Source organism: Malaya genurostris, chromosome 1, assembly GCF_030247185.1.
Source record: "Malaya genurostris strain Urasoe2022 chromosome 1, Malgen_1.1, whole genome shotgun sequence".
Taxonomy (NCBI): Eukaryota; Metazoa; Arthropoda; class Insecta; order Diptera; family Culicidae; genus Malaya; species Malaya genurostris.
Window position 1 is genome coordinate 138,817,559 of NC_080570.1, and position 24,840 is coordinate 138,842,398.

At 35.9% G+C, this 24,840-nt stretch overlaps 1 protein-coding gene across 11 annotated transcripts in view; it reads right to left on the minus strand.

Moving 5' to 3' along the window:
* Positions 1-24,840, minus strand: part of LOC131425916 (ephrin type-B receptor 1) — a 166,327-nt gene that overhangs the window by 54,795 nt on the left and 86,692 nt on the right. For all 11 annotated transcript variants that reach the window (XM_058588209.1, XM_058588218.1, XM_058588215.1 and 8 more), the window contains one exon: positions 11,497-11,576. In XM_058588209.1, coding sequence (XP_058444192.1) covers positions 11,497-11,576 — 80 coding nt within the window. The remainder of the gene's footprint in view (positions 1-11,496; positions 11,577-24,840) is intronic.

Genomic DNA, 24,840 nt, shown 5'->3' on the forward strand with positions numbered 1-24,840 from the left:
AGAAATCTGATCCGGATGCAATTCAACGACAGTCAATGGAGGCGTTATTGTTTTGATTGAAATCTTACTTCTTCGAGTAATCTTCTAAGAAACGATATGCACTTTTGTTGATTAGCTTTTCCAGAATATAGCCCCCACCCACACGACAATACCGCTAAACCCCGCCTGGGTATCTACGTCCGCTCAAAATCGCTCAACACCTCTCTAGTGCAGAGTGGAGTTCACTAGCCGATTTACGGGGTAATTAGTCCAGGGAGCACGGTTCGTCACCCAGACCTGGCCGACCGAGCCATCCAAGCACCACACTCTTGGCAAACCGAAGTACCCGTACGAGTGATGCAAATGATCGACAGTAACATTCTTGTCTTGCATTATTTTTTTTTCTTCTCCTTTCATTTCTACAAAAAAAAATATAAATATATAAACCGCCTGCATTTTCCACTGTTGTTCCTGTCCAACGCGCCCGAGGACGGACTGTCCTCAATAGCGCTCGGGAACGGCACGGAACCGAAGAGCGGAATCCCACCACAACATAATCTGACGTTTCGAATCCCCCGTCGAGGCAGGTGACATAAACCAATCGCGTTTATTTTATTTTCCAGGCGAAAACCGAGCCGTGAAAGGGTGCCGTCCGTAGTTGATGCACTCGCCAATCTCAGCCGGACAGTTTTTTTTTTCTTCTTTTTTTTTTCTTCTTCCGCCCCCGGACTCTGCTCCCGGGTAAGCAAACAAGCCATCCCACCAACGACCATCACTCGGTCGTTTTTATGTGCAATCATTTCAGCTATTAAAAACAAAAACGAGCTGACATGAGAAAGTTTGCCGGCACGTAAAACCAAGTGACGAATGTTCACCGGGACCCCTTTGCTCTCGGGAGGGGTTGATCCCCAGAGCGCCATTTTTGGGCAGTCCCGGCGTTGCAAGACGATCCAACAACAAATGGACGGTGCAAATGGACTCTCGTCGGCACGGAGACGACACCAGCGGGAGGAGGTGGGGGGAGTACCAGGGAAGTTCGTTGGGACGGTGGTGCTGGAATGTATATATTAAACATGTCTCTTTTTATCGATTTTGTATTTTCTGCGATTTTATAGTCTTTAATTTGATGCTCTGTAGGCTCCGAATGTTATTACATATGGCGGTTCCAGAGAGAGAGAAAAAGAACATTTCCCGCGGCAAACCGTCGATTCTGTGGCTGTGGCGGTCATTCTCTGTTCCGACCAGATTCTACTTTCGGAAGAAGTTTGCTTACGGAGACACTTGGATGAAATTAATTGAAGGAAATAATTTAAAACTTGTGGCTGATGTCATTTTTGGTGTTTGCTGAGATGATTGGAAACAGTACAATAAATTTCAAAAAAAAAACTCCGTTCGTCACGATTTTGAATCGGTGAAGCTCACAGAAATTCTGTCGGATTTAAAAACGAAATGCATACTGACTTTCAATATTCGAGATGACAAGTGAAATCTCGTATAACTGAAATTTCCCCTATTACTACAAAACATAACACTTTGAATTGACGGATTTTGTAGCCAAGTGTAAAAAACTGCATAACTGTATTCGAAAAAATAAGGCACATTTATTACTTTGTAATTTTCCAACAGATGGGTAAAAATTATTAGAATTTTGACTGAAACTATTTAAGAGTGTAATAAAATATCCATAGCAAAGCCGGCTTGTAATTTTACGCCACATACAATCGAAAGTAACAATAACTTTTGATACTAGATCTCATTCTTGGACACGCTTTCATTACTACCCTACAATGATTGAAGTGTAGTTGGTTCACCGATCGCATCTTCGTCCACTTCTTCATCGTTGCTGTACACTGAGGTCTCTTTTTACGGGGGGAGACGTACCGCGTCAAAAAACGCGTAACGTCGGAAATCCGCGGAAAAACTGAAGAAATTTTTTTTTAAATCGACTTTGGGACTTTTAGAATTTGAGACCGCGTAACTTCGGTAATTTACGCAGAAAAAAAATCGCAATATAGAAAAAAAATTATGTCAAATGCTTAGAAATGCATGAAAAGCCGAGATCTGGTGTAATCTACCAAAAAAATATTCCTTCAATCGAACCTTTTTTTCTAGTGTCAGAGAGTTGACTTCGGAAATCCGCATAAAAAAGACCTCAGTAGGCGTCGGAAACAACTTTGTGGAGTTTTTCTGGTTTTTTTTTTGTCTCCGTTACTGCTCCCGAATTTGCCTATTTTTAATTTTTCATGTTTCGAATTCGAATTTTTAATTTTCAATTATCATGTTTCAATTTTTATATTTATGAGATCTAGTATTCAATTTGAACTGCTTTAATCACTGATGAGCCGAAGACAAAACGTGAAGAAATCCAAAGCGCTTCATGCTTCTATTTCTTCATTTTGCGATATTTTTCTATTGAAATTTTTTCAATTTTTTGCTATCGATTTAAAATATTTCAAGTTTTGATTTCCATTTTTTTAAATTTCTTTTCACAATTCTCAATTTTTTGTTCTCTACTTTCAATGTAAATTTATTGCAGCTTTATCATTCCATGTTTTATTTTTTATTGTTTGAGTTTCAGTTCTTATTGAGGCATGTTTTTCACTTTTACTTTTCAAATCCGTATTTTTATATTTAAATTGTTGTTTCCGGATTTGCAATATTAAAGCTAAAAATTATTTTCCAATATCTCAGATTCTATTCAGAATTTTTATTTTCTGATTGGCAATTTTCTTTTTACCTTTTTTTATATATATAAAAAATAGGTATAGAATTCGCTCAAACTTTCGAAAAATTTTCCGAGGCCCGGAGGGCCGAATGTCATATACCAATCGATTGAGCTCGACGAACTGAGCAAATGTCTGTGTGTGTGTGTGTGTGTGTGTGTGTGTGTGTGTGTTTGGATGTGTGTTGTCAACAAAGAGGTCGAGATCTCAGAGATGGCTGGACCGATTTTGATCAAACTAGTCGCAAATGAAAGGTCTCCCCGTCACCCAGAACGCTATTGAATGGTTTTGAGATCGGATGTTTACTTTTTGAGTTATGCGAAGTTTTATGTCAAAATTTTCAGTTTTTTGACAGTATCTGTCACATTTGACCTTGAAAACAGAATATGTTTTCAGACTTAGATTTCGCTCGGTAATACCTATCCAACAAGCCATAGATTGTTAAAATCCGTCCATTTTTAACGGAGATATCGATATTTTTGTGTAAGCCTTATTCCAGTAGAAGGAATTTTGAGGGCTGTATGAAAAAGCAATGCTTGGGAGCAACATGAAACACGATTTTTTATACTGTTACATATAATTGTTTCTAAGTACCAAAAAGATTGTGTACAGCATCCTTTTTTATGACAATTTGCCTCGGACCAATTTTAGCACGGTTCATTTTTGGCAACATAATCTTTCGAATATTGCATATGTAAACCAGATGATACCAGCATTATCGAGTTGGAAGTAATTTCATAATTATATTGATTTAAACTATTTACAGCAATAAATGCTGGAAGAACATGACTTCCATATACCATACGACTCAGTTCGTCGAGATCAGCAAATGTGTGTGGCACAAATCTCCAAATATCAAGGGGAACGTGCCATTTGAGCCAATTTGTTCTGAAAATAATGCAATTAATTTTTCTCGTAGATGGCTGAACCGATCTAAGATTCAAATGAAATCTAAGAATCATCTATGATTTAAATGAGAGGTCTTAAAATCCTATAAAACCTCTTACTTTTTAGTCAGATCCGACTTCTGGTTTAGAAAATGCAGGGTGATTAGTATAAAAATGTCCATTTCACATAAATTAATCAGGTTTATCGGGTTTGCAGATTTGGATAGTCGATTACCAAATAAATTTATTTCAGTTTGAGCGGTATTCGTTTTTGGATTCGGAATGTACCCCCAAATTTTAATTCGCACTACAATTTCTCAAAGATGTCTACACACTCCTCAGGTGAATTTAACTGATTTCGACTACACCGATTTTAGAATTCCGGTTCCAGTATCGAATCGATTCTCAAAGCTCAATCATTTTCTCAAAAAAGACCAAATCGAACTTCAAACACAAATATTACAGGACTTAAGGTTCCATACAAAATTGGTGAATTTTATCCGATTCTGGAATTACAGATGATGAGTTTATAAATTTCATGTAAATTGTTTGGCGTAATAATTTATGGCCATTCGAATCATTTTGGGCTATGCTAATTCCTGAATACCGGCTCTGGAAGTACCATAAATAACGACGAAAAACTCTAAAGTGGAACTTACTTCGACATCTCATGGAATGTTCAATCGATTGTCACACGCTAAGATTGAAATTCGATATGTTTTGCAGTTTCGGCATTACAGGGTAATGAGTGATTAAAATCTCAATTTGCCGTTTAAAACGACGATAATTAAAATAATGTCATGAGAACTAAAACACCTAAGAATATCCATGCAAAAACACATGCGTATTGATAAAAAAAGGTATCATCTCACTGCTAGGTGAATTAATCACGTTTTTAATTTTATAATGATTTTTAATTTTTCTGTTTCATTTTTCAGTTCTCATTTCTTACCAGTCAACTAGATTTCAATTGCATACTGTCGATTTTTAATTTAGGATGTTTCGAGTTCCAATTTTTATCATTTTTCGGTTTCTTGCTCAAATTTTGAAATTTTTGAACAGTTTCGGTTTTCATTTTTTTAATTTTCTATTAACAATTCTCACCTTTCAATTTTTCAATCTGATGGTTTCATTTTAAACTATTCGACATTCAAATTCCATTTCATGTCTCAGCTTTCAAATTCTTCTTTTCATTTTTTTCTTGTTCAATTTTCAATTCTCGTTTAGTCATTTTTTTCGCTTTTACTTTTCAAATACGTATTTTAATATTTCAGTTTTTAGTTTTCTATTTTATAGTTTTGAACTTTCTGTTTGCAAAATTGAGTACTTTCAAGTTCAGTTTTCTAATTTCATTGTTTATGTATGGATTTGCAAATGAACTTTAATTTAATAGTCGAATCAATTAGTGAATTTTCAATGATTATTCCTCAAATCTTCCAGGTTCGATCTAGAATTTTTATTTTCTGATTGACAGTTGACAATTCTTTTTTTATTTTCAATGATTTTTAATTTTTCTATTTCAGTTTTTAATTCGCTTTTCTTTTCAGTAATCATACTTTCAATACCATACTGTCGATTTTTATTTTCCATGTTTCGAATTTTTAATTTTCCATCATCATATTTCAAATTCATGTTTCAATTTTAATTTTTCAATTTGAAGCTTAAAGTTTTATTTTCCATTGTTCAAGTTTTAATTTCCAGTGTAAACTTTGCGTCTTCATAGTGGTTAAAATTGAATTTCTTTAAGTACTGCTTTAAGTACTGATGAGCCGATGGCTAAACGTGAACAAACCGAAATTCCATATGCGATTTTTCAGTTTCTCATTTGCCGATTTTCAATGTTTATTTCACGGTTTGATTTTTTTTGCTTTGAAATTTTTAAACCGTTCGACTAAAATTTTTTTTTCAAACTTTCAATTTAAAATCATATGAGCTTGCATTTAATAGTCAAATCAATTAGTGAACTTTCAATGATTATTTCTCAATCTTCCAGATCCGATACAGAATTGTTATATTCTGATTGACAACTCCCTTTTAATTATCTAATGATTGTTTATACACTAAGGTATTTTTGATGTGATTTTTTTTATGCGAATTTTCAGAGTTATGCGGTTTTTTTTATGCGGTTTTTTATGTGGTACTAAACTCGCATAAAAAAAGACTTCAGTGAATTTGTGTTTCATTTTTTAATTCGCATTTCTTATTAGTAATCCTAATTTCAATTTCATATTGTCGATTTTTACTTTTTCAGTTTTCAATTTCATGTTTTAGGTTTCATTTTTTGATTTTAACTTTTTTTTGTTTCCACGGTTCAGTTTTGCGGTTTTTCAATTGCCGATTTTCAGTTTTCAATTATTATTTCACGATTTGCATTTTTCAGTTTACTTTTTTTTAACTAGCAATTTTTATTATTCATTCGAAAATTTCAATATTATACATAAAATTTATTTTTTCTAATTCTCGATGTTTATTTCTCAATTTTTCAGTTCTATTTCTTTATTTTGCGATATATTTCTGTTTAAATCCTTTCAATGTTCTGCTGTCGATTTTAAATATAACAAGTTTGGATTTCAATTTTAAAAATTTTATTTTTACAATTTATACTCACTTAATATTTTATTTTTTATTGTTTGAGTTGTAGTTCCCATTTACCCACTCTTCGCTTTTACTTTTCAAATACGTATTTTTATATTTCAATTTTTGTTTTCGGAATTGAAATTTTAAACTTTCTGTTTACAACTGAAAATTTAGCACATTCATAGCCAGTTTTCGATTTTCATTGTTTATTTATAGATTTTCAAATAAACTTGCATTCAATAGTCAAGTCAATTAGTGAACTTTCAATGATTACTTCTCAATCTTCCAGATTGGATCTATTATATCTATTTCAATTTTTTATAGGCAATTTTCTTTTTCAATATTATGATTTTTATTTTTTCTGTTTCATCTATTAATTCTCATTTCCTGTCAGTAATCTAACTTGCGATTTCGTGTTGTCGATTTTTTATTTTTAGTTTTTAAATTCCAAATTTTAGGAATTTCAGGTTTCAATTTTCATTTTTCGAATTGAAATTTCATCTTTTATTTAATTGCCGATTTTCAGTTTTTATATTTTCTCGTTTGACGATATTTCTCATTCAAAATTTTCAATTTTTTACTGTCAATTTCACGTATTACACATATTACAATTTTCATTTTTTAATTTTCTATTAACAATTCGCAACTTATCATTCTCAACATTCAATGTTAAATTATTCCAATTTTAATAATTCCATTTTCAGCTTTCAAGTTCCACATTTTATTTATCATTGTCGAGGGTCTATGATGACATTTGGTCAATAGAGCGGCATCGACTGGGTGCTATCGTCTTCTGCGTTAGTAGCAGAATGAGAGGGTGCGAAATGGATTTTAAGTTAAAGCCCATCCTAAAGTGCAATGTTTATCATAGTATATTGGAACATATAATTCTATTGTTTATTACATTATTTATTATATATTGAATTGAATTATATTAAATTATATTATATATAATTATTATTATTATTAAAAGAAAAATATTATATTTCCTGCAGTACTGCGACGAAAGAAGAGCATAACATATTTTCAAATCTTTTTCCGATTATCACTTTCGAGTTCCAACTCTCGATATGTAATTTTTTTTATTCACCATTTTTACATTCGCTTCTCACTTGCTCCATTTTGCAATTTTTAATTAGCGATTTTCGATTTAAATTTATGATTTGCATTTCTTATATCTCAAACTCGTAATTCCTATATTCCTTCCTCATTTTCTTATTAATAGTTTTTAAATTTTGATCTCCAGTTTCATTTTTTCAATAGTTACTTTTCGATTTCTATGTTTTATCTGACAAATCTTTAACTTTAAAATTTATTTGTAAATTTAACCAATTTCAGTATTTTAATTTTTTCGATTATGAATTTCGAAAATAATGATTCGGATGTTGAATTTTCAATTCTTATCACTTATTTTCCTACTTTCATTCTTCAATTCTATCTCTTAAGTCTTTTTTTCGATTATCATTTTCAAGTTTAAACTTTCGATTTGTAACTCTTTTTTGAATTCATCATTTTTACGTTCGATTCTCACTTGTTTCAATTCGCTATTTTCAATTAGAGATTATCAATTTTTATTTATGATTTCCTTTTTTTTATATCTCAAGCTCATTATACTAACATTTTTTGTTTTGTTTTCTTATTCGTAATTTTTAAATTTCGAATTCCCTTTTCGTGATATTTGGCGATAAACAAATTTTCTATTCTCAGTTCTCGGTTTAATAACTTAATATTTCTTTAGTTATTTTTCGGTTTCACTTTTTTCATCTGACAAATTTTTAGCTTTAAAGTTTGTTTGTACCTATTCATTTCATACTTTTTGTTCGATTAGAAATTAAACATGAAGTTTCCGGTTTAAAATTTTCAATTATTAACACTTATTTTTTGCTGTTATTACCCAATTGTATCTTTAGTTTTTTTTTTTCTGATATCAAATTTCAAGTTTAAATTTTCGATTTAAATTCATCATATTAAAATTCGATTCTCACTTGTTCCATCGCGCAATTTTCAACAAAAGTTATAAAATTTTATTATTGATTCATTTTTTTTTTCTAATTTGTATTTATCAATTTCAAATTTCCATTTTCGCAAATATTTTGCAATATCCTTAATTTCAAATTTTTAGCTATCGGTTTTATAGTTTCATTTTTCAATAGTTAATTCTGATTTCTATTATAATTTTCTGACAAATTTTTAGCTTCTAAGTTTATATATTTTTAAATGATAATTGTCAAGCAGATTCCCAAGCTCAGAAACTTCAAATCCCAACTCTCAGTTCGAAATTTTTAACATTCGTTTATCAATTTGCAAACATTAGCTTAAGACATGCAATTTTTAGTAGGTAATTTCCAGTTTTGAATTTCAATTTTCGATTTAGTTTCATCTTTTATTTCCCATTGTTCAAGTTTTAATTTCCACTTACGGTTTATCAGTTTTATTTTTGATTGCCGATTTCCAATTTTTGAAATTTTATTGCAGGGTTTGAAGTTTTCTACTTCGAAGTTTTTAGGTTGTTTAAATTTATTTTTGAATTTGCTCTGTTTTTTCCTATAAACTTTCAATGTAATGCATTAATTTGCAAATTGCACTATCCAACATCAATTTTTTTTTATTTTTGATGTTTGTTTCTCAACTTTACAATTAGTCATTTTACGCTTTAGCTTTTCAAATACGTATTTTTATATTTCAATTTTTGTTTTCGGATTCTGTTTGCAACTGAAAGTTGAGTATTTTCATATCCTCTCTTCGAATTTCATCGCTTATGTGTGGATTCGGAATTGAAATTTCTTGAACTGTTAAAATGGTCAAGTAAATTAGTGAATTTTCAATAACTGTTTCTCAATCTTCCAGCTTTGATCTAGAATTTATATTTGATAAATAATTTTCTTTTTTTTTATTTTTCGGGTTCATTTTTTAATACGCATTACTTTCATTACTTTGGCGTTTTTTTTAATTCTTTATTTTTCCATTTCATGACTTAAGGTGAAATGTAGCGTCATAAAATGCGCGCAAAATTTTATCCGCTTCAGTTGAACGAACCGTCGCACAAAGCATAACAAGAAAAACCGACACATAGAAATCAGAACTTTTTTCAGTGTTTGAGCGCAGTGGGCTTACCTCTCGTTATATTGGCTTGTAAAAAAGACTGGACGTAATGGATTTTTGAATTCTTCACACTTTGAATATATGCTAATTCAATCATTATTGTTAGTGATTACTCTTACACTAGAGCTGTACATCATGAGTAATTATGAATGATTAACATGAGGTTATATGTATATGTATTGACTAACTTGCAAACCATGTATATGCCTGAGTTTAGTAGCAAGCATGGATTCTTCTTCAAAAGAACGATTGAAGACAAGAGAACATTCAAGTATTTTCGATATCTTTGCCAGTCGTTCACCAAGCCTTTCCCGCCGATGAGATAGAATTTACGTAAAAGTATTCACCATTTACTTTTTTTCGGAAGCGACTTTCGGAATTATATAGCATGATGAGCCTAGAAATGTCTGTTTCAACGATAACGAACTGAAGACAAAACAGCCTCTGGCTTCCGGTGCCAGAAATCATCTATAGTTTAATAATTTCTTAGATAGTTCATCATACCATGCAGTTAAAATTATTTAGTGAATCTTTTCTCAAGCACATATTTGGGGCACGGTATTGAATATAAAGTTATTTCGTATTTCCTTATTATTCAATCGATTTTGAAAGCAAAATCAAGCGTTGATTCATTGTATTCATAATTATTGAAAAACCAATGAATTCCAATAAGTTTTCCATGCTGACTGGCTCGAAGCTGACCCTCAATGTTTATCACAGGTTAATGAACGCTAATACTTGGCTTGTATTCATTTCATTCAGTAGCTTGTCAATGTTGAAGTTTTAGATTTGTTATAAAATTGCTACAATCTAAAATAATACCTGTTTTACGATATTACACAGCCAACCATTATTGCTTCAGCAACATCAATGCATTGAACTCAACAGTGTTGGACGTTATTAGCATTATAAATGACAGCTACTTAGAAAATAAACGATTTCTTACAATTCCCATTTTATTGTATTCAACTCGTTTTTATTTCAACACAAAACCCAATACTGCATAAATTCGCGTCATTATTTGATATATAATTTTTGCTCACGATATAATGCCACCGAACCCACCGTGCTTTTCTCACACCACCTCAATACGAAACAGCAACGCGCAAGCCATAAAAAAATGCAGAAAAGTTTATGTAAACTTTTCCAATTTTCGGTTGTTTTTGCTAAAATTTTACAATTTTGAGTTGCATTCTCAGATTATTTGTGAAATTCTGCTACAAACACTACTTTTCAGTTCTAAAATCATCCCCGTGGGACGGAACAATGACCGTTTATACATTTTAAAAACCAATTGCGGCTCGGCAAAGCAAAATTTCAAAATTTTAAGAATACTTAGTTATGATAAATTTGATTTCGAAAACTTAAGTGTTTTTGGTTTTTCGAAAATCGGTAATTGATCAAAAACGCGATTTTCGCATTCCGCTACATTTCACCTTAAGTTTTATTGTTTTATTTGAAATTAATTTGTTTCCAAAGCTCAGTTTTAAATTTCCATTTGCGATTTTCCAATTGCCGATTTTTAGTTTTCAACACATTTCACTTTATTATTTCAGGATTGGCAGTTTTCAACTTTATATTTTTTTTAATTTGCCATTTTTAGCCATTAAACTTTCAATTTAATAAATTCATTCGCAAATTTCAATCTTGAACAAATTATTCATTTCTCAATATTCTTTGTTTATTTATATAAGATACAAAATAATCTCTTTTCAAATACTCAAAATATACTCAAAATGATCTTTTCTCAATTTTCTTTGTTTATTTCTCGATTTTCCAGAATGTTAAATTGTTTAATATATTTTTAAATGTTTCAATGGTGATATTAATGTCGTTTTCGCTTGAAAAAACTGAAACTGACCCAGGGTAGTTTCATCAAACAAACACTTTTCACGAAACTGAGTTGATTTCGCACTTATCAACGGGGGTTTGAGCAAACCTGATATAAAACTAGTTTCAAAACTGGCTTCAAACAAACGGTTTGACAGTAGTTAGAGTGGAAATTGGGTTAGGTTTGGCATCAAGCGAAAACGACATAAAACTGAATATCAAAATCTTATTCCAATTGGAATCATGTTCCGGTTGGAATTTCAGACCGCAAAAATAGTTGATAAAATACATAGAAATAGAACCCACATCGATTTCTTAAATTGGACCGTTTTTAACAAAGTTAGAATGAAAGTTTTTTTTAAGACTGACGTTGCAAGCAAAAAACTATGATTACTTACGCCGGGTGTCTGTGCCTGCGGTCCGTACGGATATCGTGTCCATTCCAGCGTCGCTTCCTTGGTCGTATCCAGTAGAACAACTGAAAAATTATTAAAGAAAAAAAATTAATTAAAATTTCTGCTATCAGCCAACTACTCTAGTTAGCAAAAACTTAGCGTTCAGGGTTCAGGGATTTCCATTCATCTTCAATCGAAACCGATCCTTGCGACCGACCGAAGAAATTATCATGCCGGTACATTATCCCCAATCTCCAAAGTTTACATAAATTGTAATGAAGCTCCCGGCTAAATTGTAACGATTTTCCGGTTCCGAGGATCCGCTATTGGAAAGCAGTTTAAACAATCGAACTTTTGGCCCAAGGAGGGCAGGATCCGATAATGGATTAAAATTGTGCCAAGAGAAAGAGGGAGAGAGAGAGAATCGTCATGCAGGAAGTTTCTGAAGGCAAGCAGAAGATTTTTATCATGTTATCGAGCCACGGCAGCAGCAGCTTCCGGAAACAGCAGCGAGGGAAACGGGGTTATTACTTATAGAGTCGGTGAATCGGAAAATAGAACAGTCGGGAGAGATTCCCATTCCAGGTTATGATTCTGGAGCTCGGAAGAAGTTGGACTGTTGGATGGTAGAGATTCCTAGATTCGATTGGAAAATTGTCAAAATTTAAACAGACCTTCCCGCCGCCAGTCACCGTTAATTGCAAACAGCGGATATCCATTCTATTATAATAGTAGTTCCCAACATTGAAAGGCACTCTTCGTTTGGGGCGCATTGAGCCATGGGGGGCCACTCAATAAACGCACAACCGGGCACAAACCCCCCCCCCCCCCCCCCCCCCCCAATCTTCAAAAGCTGACTGATTGACTGACTTCGCCTGATGCACCATTTTGCCGGAGAGCAATTAAAATTTTTTTTATGATACACACCTCCCTCTTTTCCAGTTTATAGAAATCAATTTCCTCCTCTTTTGTGTGTGCGCGCGCGGGTGGCCCAAACACCTTCCTATACTTTATATATGTATTTTTTTTTCTGTTCATTCCACCAACCGAACAACCGAAAACCACCCACCCACTCAACCACTGAACGCAAGCACAGCAAACACACGTGAGGTGCGTTCGGATGCAATCGATATGAATATGGGAAAAATGGTAAATTGGGCGAATCGTAAAAAGCCGTACTTGATTGGAGTGCTACGGCTGTGGGGATTTTTTGTTGTTGTTTTGTTTTTATTGGGTCTCGCGTGTCGATTGCCTATGTTTTCGGTCTGGTTTTGTGCTGCTGAGAGAACTCACCCCCTCCTCACACAAAGTACTCGGCCGCGAGTGTACTTCCACTGCCGACTGCCGCACGACAATTGCATGACCGAAATTGTCATCGATTTTTATTGGGGGCGATAATTTTGGAACACTCCATATGTGTGGTACTGCACTGAATCGGGAATCGGGTCCCTGAAGTGTTCGTTCGATTGTCGATTGCCTATTGAATGAGTGACTGACTATTCGAAACAGGGCACAAACTGTCTGCATGTGGGTGTGTGTGTCAACGAACAAAACCAGAATAGACAACTGAAAAACGGATCAGCGCCGATTTTTTTTTGTGGCTTTCATTTGTGAGGAATTGAAAAAATAAATACTTCAAAAAAACTGAAGTGTTACGATTCAAATCTTTTTTGAGCTCTATTGAATTCTGAAATTATAACTTTAAAGTGTAGCAAATTTTATCGCAATAAAATATGCGATCATACATTTTTTCTTCACAAATTTCTCTGATTCTACTACCTTTATTTAGAACCTGCATTATGATGGCCCAGTATCTCTCAATTGGTCATAGGTCCGTTGCGTTCGGAGTTTTGTAATCTTTCAGTACGAGGTTGACCTCATTGATCACTCCAAAACATCCTTCGAATAAAAGCAAGAGACTAAATCCGACCAGGACAATTTTGACACCTTAGAAGTGAAAGTAGACGCTTTTGGAGGCATTTCTTTATTTCCTATGCTTCCTATGGCCGTGCTGGTTGCCATGCTCCACTTTCCACACGAGCAAATTACTTGCTATATCATATATTTTTTTATTGCAAACTTTGACAGTTTCTGCTTTCTTAACCCCTTCTAGGACATTGAACTTATGATGAGCAGAGAAAAACTAGAGCTCCGGTTTTGTCAACATCTTGGTGTGTACCCGTGCACGAAATTTTCCCATCGTACTCTTTTGGCCTTTTTTTATCGTGTCTTGAACGAAAGATTGACTTAAACGCAGTTTTTTCGTTACATCCCTTACAGAGCTGTTGGATTGAAAGCTTGAACAACCCGCTTGTGAACCTTGGCAGTATTAGGAAATCAATTTTGGCTACCTTTTTCATTCCGATCAACAGTTTTCGTTGTACCGATTTGAAACACGGGATTGAATAATTCCCAGGTTCCTGTCCTGTCACGAAGAGAGAGAGAGGGAGATCCGGATTTTTAAGGTACGTGCGCAAGATTAAGACTTGTTCGTGACAAAATCTGGACACCCCTAAATACGTATGTCTCTGAAAATACTTCCTCAACGGGTAAAATTTTTCACAGAATAATACACTTAGGTCTGTTCATTGTGTTAAATCAATTTTTGGTGATACTACAAGCTTCTAGATCGAAGATGACGTCGAAAGAAGACACGTACTTGCGTGCGACGTTCGCCAACAGCTAAGAAGACTGAGAGCGGAACAAAAACGGATCACAGGAACCACTACAAGGACGCAACGGTGAAGTAAATGTTGCAGAGAAGATTTCGGCACGTACTGTGACTAGGAAAAATAAAAATGTCTCCAAACTTTGTGCAAACTTTGAAGCACCGTTTAGGTATGAAGTCGTTCAAGGTGAAACCGTAATGATAATCAGGAGAGAATTTGCTCAATATAAACAACAAGCAACGACTAGAGAAAAACCTTTTTTAATCTACCTAGTGGTGTAATGATGGCCTTTCTTATATTTATATTTTCAAAAATATCACCAGAAGATTTTGTGAAGAATTCTTTTTTCAATCTTGAATAAAATAAGAAACTTTCTTTGGGTATAAACTAACATAATCTTTACAAATTGTAAACAGTTATGTCAAGTTATAAGCTTTTTTCTTTATTTTTTATCGTCGCACTTAATGATTAATCACTTTTTACCATATAGTTCTGGAACCGGAAATCGAACCCGGATGAAATTAAACAGCAACCTATGAGACTATAGGAACTTTTATTTGAGTGTGTTTGTGGAAATCGATCAAATCATCTCTGAGAAAATTGAGAGTTTCGTTTTGACCACTACATCTTTTTCCACGAGATTTTTTATTAGATTATTATACATACTCACACACAGACACATACGTTGCTCAGCTCGATGAACTGTGTCAATTTTCAGGTGATTGTATAAACTTTCTATATGAGAAAGGCAATAAGTGCACTTATATAGAAAAGCATCGTTATCATGATCCTGTAATATTGATTGAATAAACGGAACGCACGTTATACGAAATTGAACAAAGCACGCTGCGAACGGAGCAAAGCCACACGTACCGTCGCGTACTAGTTTTGCATCGTCATTTTAATATTTTGACACTAATTGCCCTAGAATTTCGGAACCGGAAGTCGAATCAGGATGAAATTTCACAGTATTTTTGAAGACAATTAGAGGTTTAATTTGAATCATAATTCGTAAAAATCGATTTAGCCATTGCTGAGAAATCGAAGCGAGTTCCGTTTTTTGGAGATTTTCCTCACTATTATCGGTGCTTCCGGAAGCCGAAACCGGGAACTAGTAGTCCTAAAGTAGTTTCATTTATTCACTAACTAACTAGACCTGCCAATAGGATGAATTAAACAGTAGGTTTTATAAAATTGTGCACCTCGTTTTGCCATCGCTTGTGAAAAAATACTCATGAAATTGAAAATTTTCACTAATCGCGCTGTAATACCAGAACCGGAAGTCGGACCTGGACCTTTTATGTGCTTATTGGTTTGTGAAAATCGGTTTAGAAATTTCCGAGAAAATTGATTGCGCATTTTTTCATAAATTTGCACATATTTTCTTGTAATTCCGGAACCGGAAGTCGGATTCAAATTATATTCAGGAAAATTGTATGTGGCCATAAGACCTTTCATTTGAATCTAAGTTTGTGAAAATCGGTCACGCCATCTCTGAGAAAATTTAGTGACATACACACATAACACATACATACACACACAGACATTTGCTCAGTTCGTCGAGCTGAGTCGAATGGTATATGACACTCGGTTGTAAAGTCGGTTTTCACAGTAATTGCATAGCCTTTCTATATGAGAAATGCAAAAAACTGCCCAAATATTCAAAACAAAAATTAACAGTGATTTCGATAATAGTTGTGTGAAATGGGTGGGAGCGGGTCACTTCGCCGAAAGCCATTTCGCCGAAAGTCGTTTCGCCGAACACCATTTCGCCGAAAGTCGTTTCACCGAAAGGGTAATTTCAAATACATAATATGTATAATATTATTCTTTGTGCTATTATGCCTCTTGTACAACTGATGTTGCGAAGCCACATAACCGAAGCTGAAGCTGAGTTGGCCGCCGACCCGCCGTCGGAAGCGGCGGCCTCTTGCATACAAACCTGTAACCGCCTCGATTGCCCGGTCTACTCAAAGCTAGGTTTCTTTGCTTGAGTTAGGTCCGAACGAGCGGGAGGGAGATCGGACAACACACGAATCAAATCGATGTGGCGAAGCCGTATTAAATGTTTTTTCACTTAGTAAACGGAAAATACCACATACATTTGCCTGGTAGATACACCTATGCAATTGCTTTGATGCTTAGTGACTAATAGTCAACAAGTTTCCTTGGGAACTCCGCTCTGGAGTTCATGAATCAATCTTTATTCAAGAGAATAAGAATAAATATTTATTCAATAAGTACAATTGTAGGTCAACAAAACGGGCGTTAGCGTATTATCATTCATTTGTGTTTATTTTAAATCAATTCCAATTATAATATTAAGACAATTGCAGCAATCGGCGAAATGGATTTCAGCGGAATGACATTCGGCGAAATTACCCTTTCGGCGAAATGACCCTGGTCCGAAATGGGTCACTGAGGTCCTTTTATGCGGTTTTTTATAAGGTTTTCTACGCGGATCATGGACGACGAAACCTACGTGAAACTCGATTACAAATCCTTGCTGGGACCACAATATTATACGGTGCGAGAAGGGCAAGTGTTAAACCAGTCCGAGACATCGATTGAAGTCGAAAAATTTTGTAAGAAAGCTATGGTCTGGCAAGCAATTTGTAGCTGCGGTAAGATTTCGAAACCCTTCATCACCACTGCTTCAATGAACAGCGAAATATACATCAAGGAATGTTTACAAAAACGACTTCTATCCATGATTCGAAGCCACAAGGATCCTGTTGTCTTCTGGGCAGATCTTGCTTCTTGCCACTACTCGAAATCAACGGTAGAAAGGGATACTACCAAAACTGTCACTTTCGTCCCAAAAGACATGAATCCACCAAATTGGCCACAACTTCGACCAATTGAGGAATTTTGGGCATTAACGAAGGCACCATTCAACAGTTCGAAAAAGATTTAAAAAAAGTGTCAAAACTTGTCGCCAAGAAGTCTGTACGGAATTTAATGAGGAACGGTCGCAAAAAGGTGCGCCAGCTAGTCTACTATGGCTAAGTAGCAAATGTTGAGAATAATATTCTGTTGTTGTAGTCTAATATTATCAGTATATCGAATGAAAATGGAAATATCTAACACTTGTGAATTATTTACAGCGAAATCAAAGTGCATCCATACATTCTGGGACAGTCTTTAGATGCTCTGTTTAGAGGAATCCTAGAGTACTCCGGTCCAGAATCCAATTCAGGCTCACAGTTCAAGGGCAATAGGATCAAAGTTTAGTTTCGGAAACTCTGTCAGAAGTTCAGAAAACAGAATTCTGACGCAGAATCCGGGTCCAGAATCTAGGTTAAGGTTTCTGTCAGGAGTTCAGATTCACAATCTAACTTCAGGTCTAGAATCCAGATCCATGCTCCGAATGCAAGTGCTGAATTCTGCTTTAAGTTCAGAATCCACATTCGGATAAGGAATCTCTTTCAAGAATCTAAGTTCAGATTCAGTATCCCGAATCGTTCTGCCAACTGAACTACTGTGGATGTTATGATAACACAACTCAGAAGACTTCCAGCTAGAAAACGATCAGTTAAGTTCACGTTCTAGTCGATCCCTTGTGATCTCAGCCTATTTCTCCGGTTGAACAATGATATGTGAGGTTTTGTTGTTGTTTGAACGATAGGGTCTTGAATTAACAATTAATTTCTACCGCGTTGTATCATTTCCATCTATTTTATATTTGAATCTCGAGTTAGTTGCAAAAATTTTCATTGTCGCAGAATTTTATTAATTTTTTATCTACTTGGGGGGCAGTAGAACGAATAATACATTTAAAGACTGTCCCAGAAAGTATGGACGCACTTTGATTTCGCTGTAAATAATTCACAAGTGTTAGATATTCAAATTTTATTCGATATACTGATAATATTAGACTACAAAAACAGAATAATATTCTCAACATTTGCTACTTGGCCATTGTAGACTAGCTGGCGCACCTTCTTGCGAACGTTCCTCATTAAATTCTTGGCGACAAGTTTTGACACTTTTTGCCTTTCTCATATAGAAAGGCTTTGCAATCACTCTGAAAATCGACTTTTTAACCGAGGCCCGGAGGGCCGAATGTCATATACCATTCGACTCAGCTCGACGAACTGAGCAAATGTCTGTGTGTGTGTGTCCGTCCGTGTGTGTGTGTATGTGTGTGTGTATGTAACAAAAATATGCACTCACTTTTCTCAGAGATGGCCAAACCGATTTTCACAAACAAAGATTCAAATGAAAGGTCTCATAGTCCCATAGCCTGCTATTGAATTTCATTCCGATCCGACTTCCGGTTCCGGAGATATAGGATGATATGTACCAAAAAAGTGAAAAAAATATGCACTCACTTTTTTCAGAGATGGCTGAACCGATTTTCACAAACTAAGATTCAAATAAAAGGTATTATGGTCCCATAGCTTGCTATTGAATTTCGTTTGAATGTGACTTCCGGTTCCGGAGTTATATGGTAATATGTGAAAATTTGAGAAAAAGTTTACACTCAATTATCTCTGGAACAACTCAACCGATTTTCGCAAACTTAGATTCAAATGAAAGGTCTTATAATGTCCTAAAAATTTGTGGAACATTTGATCTGGATCCGACTTCCGGTTCCGGAACTAAAGCGTGATAAGTGGAAAATTACCAATTTTATTAGTATTTTTCCACGAACGATGGTTAAAAACAGGTACAAATCCCATAAAACTGTCTGATAAATTCTTCTAGTTTGCAGAGCTTGTTAGTTTGTGGGCACAAAAACTTAATTCGGCACTACTGGTCCCCTCTTTTCCTGTTCCGAGAGCACTGAAAGTGGAGAAGAAAAACTCCTAAAACTAAATTCACTTCGATTTCTCTGCGATGCTTGAACCGATTTTCACAAATCTTGATTTGAATTGAAGTTCATACTGTCTTTAAACCTACTGTGAAATTTCATCCGGATCCGACTTCCGGTTCCGCAGTTACATGGCGATGAATGTCAAAGTTTTCAAATCGCCATATAGAGTGACAATATGTACAACACCGAAAGAAGAAGAAAACACAAAACGAACAAGGCGTGCTTACGTACACGTTGTGTAGTGATGTCAATAATAATAATAACAATCCTACTACATGTTTCATGCTGCTGATTCATGCTGTTTAGCACGCAGTAGTAACAGAAACGCAGGTTCGTTTCGTTAGATTTAGTAAGTATAAGTTTAACTACGTTCAAAACTGTTCCAATTTGTAGGTCATATTTGTTGGTAGCAAACGAACCAACTTCGGCTATTCCGTTCATCTGAATCCGGTTTCGGGAGAATTGGAAATTGTGATTAGAAACTGCAAAAAGGATCTCACTCACTTTTCTTGGAGATGGCCGAATAGATTTTTACAAACTTATAGGTTCAAAAGGAAAGTCTTACCGTTTCATACGGAATTCCTTAATTTGCTGTGGATACTACTTTCGGTTCCGGAACTACAGGTTAAACAGGATTTATAGAGTTTGTGAGATTAGATCCGAACAAATTATCCTATTCCTATTCAATAAACAGTTGTTTTTGCGAATTTCACGGTTATATTCATGATGTAATGAGTAATATGAGAAAGGCATCATTACACCACTAGGTGGATTAAAAAAGGTTTTTCAATCTTTTCCGAACTGTTGAATGGTTTCGGCTGCCGAAACATGTTTCCTAAGATGTGCCTTCTTTAATGCCCAAAATTCCTCAATTGGTCGAAGTTGTGGGCAATTTGGTGGATTCATGTCTTTTGGGACGAAAGTGACATTTTTGTTAGTTTACCATTCTACCGTTGATTTCGATTAGTGGCAATAAGCCAGATCTAGCCAGAAGACAACAGGATCCTTGTGGCTTCGAATCATGGGTAGAATTCGTTCCTTGATGTATATTTCGCTGTTCATTGAAGCAGTGGTGGTGAAGGGTTTCGAAATCTTACCGCAGCTACAAATTGCTTGCCAGACCATAGCTTTCTTACCAAATTTTTCGACTTCAATCGTTGTCTCGGTTTAACACTTGCCCTTCTCGCACCGTATAATATTGTGGTCCCGGCAAGGATTTGTAATCGATTTTCACGTAGGTTTCGTCGTCCATGATTATGCAGTTCAAATTTCACGCAAAAATCGTATTGTACAGCTTTCGAACCCTCGGCCTGATCGATGCTTCTTGTTTCGGACTACGTTTTGGTTGTTTCTGCTTCTTATAGGTTCGAAGATTCAAACGTTCTTTTGCACGAAGAACATTTGACTTCGAAGTGCCCACTTTTTTGGCCACATCCCGAACTGAAACCTCCTTCTTTTGCTCGAACGCCTTCAGTATACGTTTATCCAACTGAGGGTTAGCAGGACCTTTTTTCGACCCGTTTTCGGTTTATCCTCAAAGGTGTTAACCTCACCGAACTTCCTGATTGCATTTCGCACGACTTTTTCACTTACTCCTTACATTTTTGCTATCTTTCTTAGTGACAGTCCGCGTTCTGTGCACCAATTGTACACAATTTTTCGACGTTGTTCTGCTGAAAGTCCACGCATTTCGAAACAAACTAATGAAAACGAATAAACAACTGCAGAAGTGGTTAGAGAAGAGTGTAAACAACAGGACGCAGCCATAAAAATTGACAGATTCCGAACCATTGCGAAATGGCAGTGGTTTTTGGTTGCGTCCATACTTTCTGGGACAGTCTTTAAAATGGACATTCGGCCAAAAATGTTTTGGGAATCACAGTGCTGCTATAGGAATGAAGTCGCCTGGATTTATACAGCATAAATTTCCAGATTTCACGCTTTTCTGACAGTTCAAAATAGCGACATTCAAGCAAACTGTTGATAGTAAGTATTAATGATAATGTATACTATCTTTGTTTAGAATAAACCATAATCCTTCTCAGGTTTTGAGATGAAATTGACTGAAAATTTAAGACTGTATAAAATTAAACGAAGTTTCCGAAAATCTATGGATTATCCAGAAATTTTCCTTCCACCTAGCTTCAGAACTAGGATCGCATAAGCTTAACACAACAGAACAACACCTTTATGGCTGCTGCGAACCAGTTTCGGTTGAATATTTCACACGTTGTGACCATTTTCATTTTGCTGAGAGTCCAGCCTGCTACAGAGGAGACAAAACAACGCCAAACAAGCCGGGAATGGAAGAGCCTCTATGGAATCGGATCGTTATCTCTTGCAGTGCATGCGAACGAACCTTATACAATAATTATAAGGTTATCGCAGAGAGATCTCTGCGCACACCCGACGGCCATTTTCAACATGGTGTCCTAACTTCTAACCTCATTCTAGAGTCAAAAGAAGTTCCTTTTTTTCTCATTTACCCCGATGCTCATTACTGCACAGTTGTACGCCCAAGCATTCTAGCATTCTTCGCTTCACCCAGGCCCAGACCCAGGCCCAGCCAGCAGCAGCCGTCGCCTTTTCCTTCGCAGCCCAGTTAACTTTATATGGTGTAATCATTTAGATGGGACCCCGTCCCCCCACCACCCACCACGATATGTTTATCATCACACCATCATCATCATCATCAACATCAACATCAGCATCAACATCATCATCACCGTCGACGTCGACGTCGTCGTCGTCGTAGTCCACGGCCGGGGAGTTAGAGCCAACAGAGTCGTTTTCATCACACCATGGTCGACGTCGCCGGAGTCATTATTATTCCGAGAGTACCTTCTCGTCACTACCCCCCTCGTGTACCTCTGCGAGATGCGTCTGCTCGTTCCATGCGACGACGGTGTGGATGGATCTACTACACCTCCCCCTCCCCATCGCGTGGCTATATAGAGACCGGAGGCACCACAGCCTAGCCTTCTTTTCAACCCCCATCACACCGCATCGTCCCCATTTTTCCCAACCCCTCCTTCGGCCGGTCCGGAGAAAGGTGAAATTGTTAGCGTCTTCTTTTATTTTACGACTCTCGTTTTCGGGGGTGCCTTTTTTAAGGTTCTTTGATCTTTCCCTCTACTCTGGAAAGGGGTGGTTGGCCTGATACCCTTTCGAAGGATATTTCGGTGTTATTCCCGAAAAAAGAGAGGGATAGAGAGAGAAAGAGCGAAAAAAAAAACACATCAGTCTTCGGTATGTACTTTGTTCTTGTTGTTGTCGGCAACGGTGGTGCATGGGTGAATGAGTTAGTGTGTGTGTGTGTTTGTGTGATTTGCCGGAATGTGGCAGCAGCATCTTAAAATGTGAATAACATTAATGTTGGGATGCTGAAACCGAAACTGACGACGACGACGACGACGCTCGGAGTGGATGATGGATGGGCAGGTATCAGCAGGTTTTTTTTTGCATGAAATGGCAGGGGAATCCGCTTCGGTGATCGTGTTGAGTTCAATCGCTTCTTCTGCAGTGGAATTCGGAGACCGGAGAAACACCCACCAGATAGATTGGGGGGTTGGCAATGATATGATATGATGATATGTTGTCTTCTCACTAGCAGTAGGAGCTCGTTGAAACGCAATCCACTGGTGGGTGGTTGCTCCCCTTCTCTGAACAGGTCGGTAGTGCGAAACTTTCCAAATTCATTATATTTTTATGAGCTAAAAAACGAATCGCTTTTATATGCCACTTTGAGCTTACGCAGGTTATGTTCGTGAATGCAAACGGAAAAAGGCTTCAATATGGACCAAAGAGGTCGTAAAAATTCAATAAATAAAAAAGATTTATGCTGATCTACAGCTGTGTTAGAGTTTGCTGTTTGTTTGAATTGTGTGTCCTTAATTTACTTAGCTTTCTTAGAAGATCTGCACAAACAATAAAAAAAATGGCATAAGTATAAAAGTTGAAAAATTAAAAAAAATTATTCAAACATGAAAACCTGTTACGCGTAGAAAACACAGTACTCAATCAACTTGCTTAATCCACCCAGTGATGTAACGATACCTTTCTCTTCATAAATATTAAATTCTTCACAAAACTTTTCTCTTGATTAACAAGAGAAAATTAATTTAGGCATAAACTAGCATAACCTTTTCTATTTGTAAACCAAATTTAAAAGAATTTTTCCGTTTTGCCTTTCTCATATAGAAAGGCTATGCAATCGCTGTGAAACCTGCCTTTACAACCGAGGCCCGGAGAGGTGAGGGTCATATACCATTCGACTCAGTTCGGTGAGATCACAAAATGTCTGTGTGTGTGCGTGTATGTGACAAATAATGCCACTCAATTTTCTCAGAGATGGCCGAACCGATTTTCACAAACTTATAATCAAATGAAAGGTCTCGAGGTCCCATACAAAGTTCCTGAATTTTATTTGGAGCCGACTTCCGGTTCCAGAGTTACATGGTAATATGTGGAACATAGATAAAAAGTGTGCACTCAATTGTCTCTAAAACGGCTCAACCGATTTTCACAAACTAAGAATTAAATGAAAGGTCTTATAGTTTCCTAAAAATTTCTGGAACATTTTATCCAGATCCGACTTCCGGTTCCGGAACTAAAGCGTGGAAAATTATCAATTTCATTAGTATTTTTTCACGAACAATGCTCAAAACAGGTACAAATCCCATAAAACTGCCTGAAAAATTCTTCTAGTTTGCAGAGCTTGTTGGTTTGTGGACATAGAAACTTAATTCGGTACAACTGGTCCCCCCTTTTCCTGTTCCGGAAGCACCGAAAGTGGTGCAGAAAAACTTAAAAAATAGAACTCACTTCGATTTCTCTGGATCCGATTTCCGGTTCCGCAGTTACAGAGCGATGAGTGTAATATATATTGAAATATGTACAACACCGAAAGAAGAAGAAAACACAAAACGAACAAGGCGTGCTTTGTTCTATTTCGTACACGCTATAAAGAAAACAAAACGGTTACGGATGTCTGCTACTGGTGTGTGATATTGGTAAAAGACGGTGCTGCGGTTGATAAAAATTTTAGCTATTCTTTGATAAGTGCGACCGAAAGAATAAACGAATGTTATTGAATTCCAATTTATTTGAAAAAGTGTGCAATTTTCACAGCCGGTATGGCAGTAATACCGTTCCAGTCCGGTTTTGGAAGAATTGGAAATGGTGATTAAAAACTGCAAAAAGGATCTCACTCGTTTTCCTTCAAGATGGCCAAATCGATTTTCACAAACTTATAAGCTCAAAGGAAAATTCTTACAGTTTCATACGGAATTCCTAAATTTCTTGTGGACACTACTCCAGTTCCGGAACTACAGGGTAAACAGGATTTGTAGAGTTTGTTAGATTAGATCCGACCAAACTTTCCTATTTCTATCCAATGAACAGTTGTTTTAGCGAATTCCTCAGTAACATTAATGATGTTATAAGTAATTTGAGAAAGGCATCATTACACCACTAGGTGGATTAAAACAGGTTTTTTGCATTGTCTAATGACGGTTTAAGATTTTAAACACTCTTCTTCGCCGAAAGTAATGTTCGACCAGGGTTTTACATCAACTTATGGAACCTTTTATTTGAACCTAAATTTGTAAAAACATTCCAGTCTTTTAAGATGGAGTGATTTGCGCTTGGAAGTATTCGATCTCTGTTCCGGTACACTGAAGTCTTTTTTACTTGGGTTTCTTATGCGGTTTTTACGCGGCTTTTTTACGAGGATTTCCAAAGTTACGCGGTTTTTTTACGCGAATTTTAAAATTTTTCCGGTTTTCTTGTTTTGACTTAGAAATGCATGAAACGTGGAGATCTGGTGTTATCCCGAATTTTTTTAAGTCAAGTATTCGA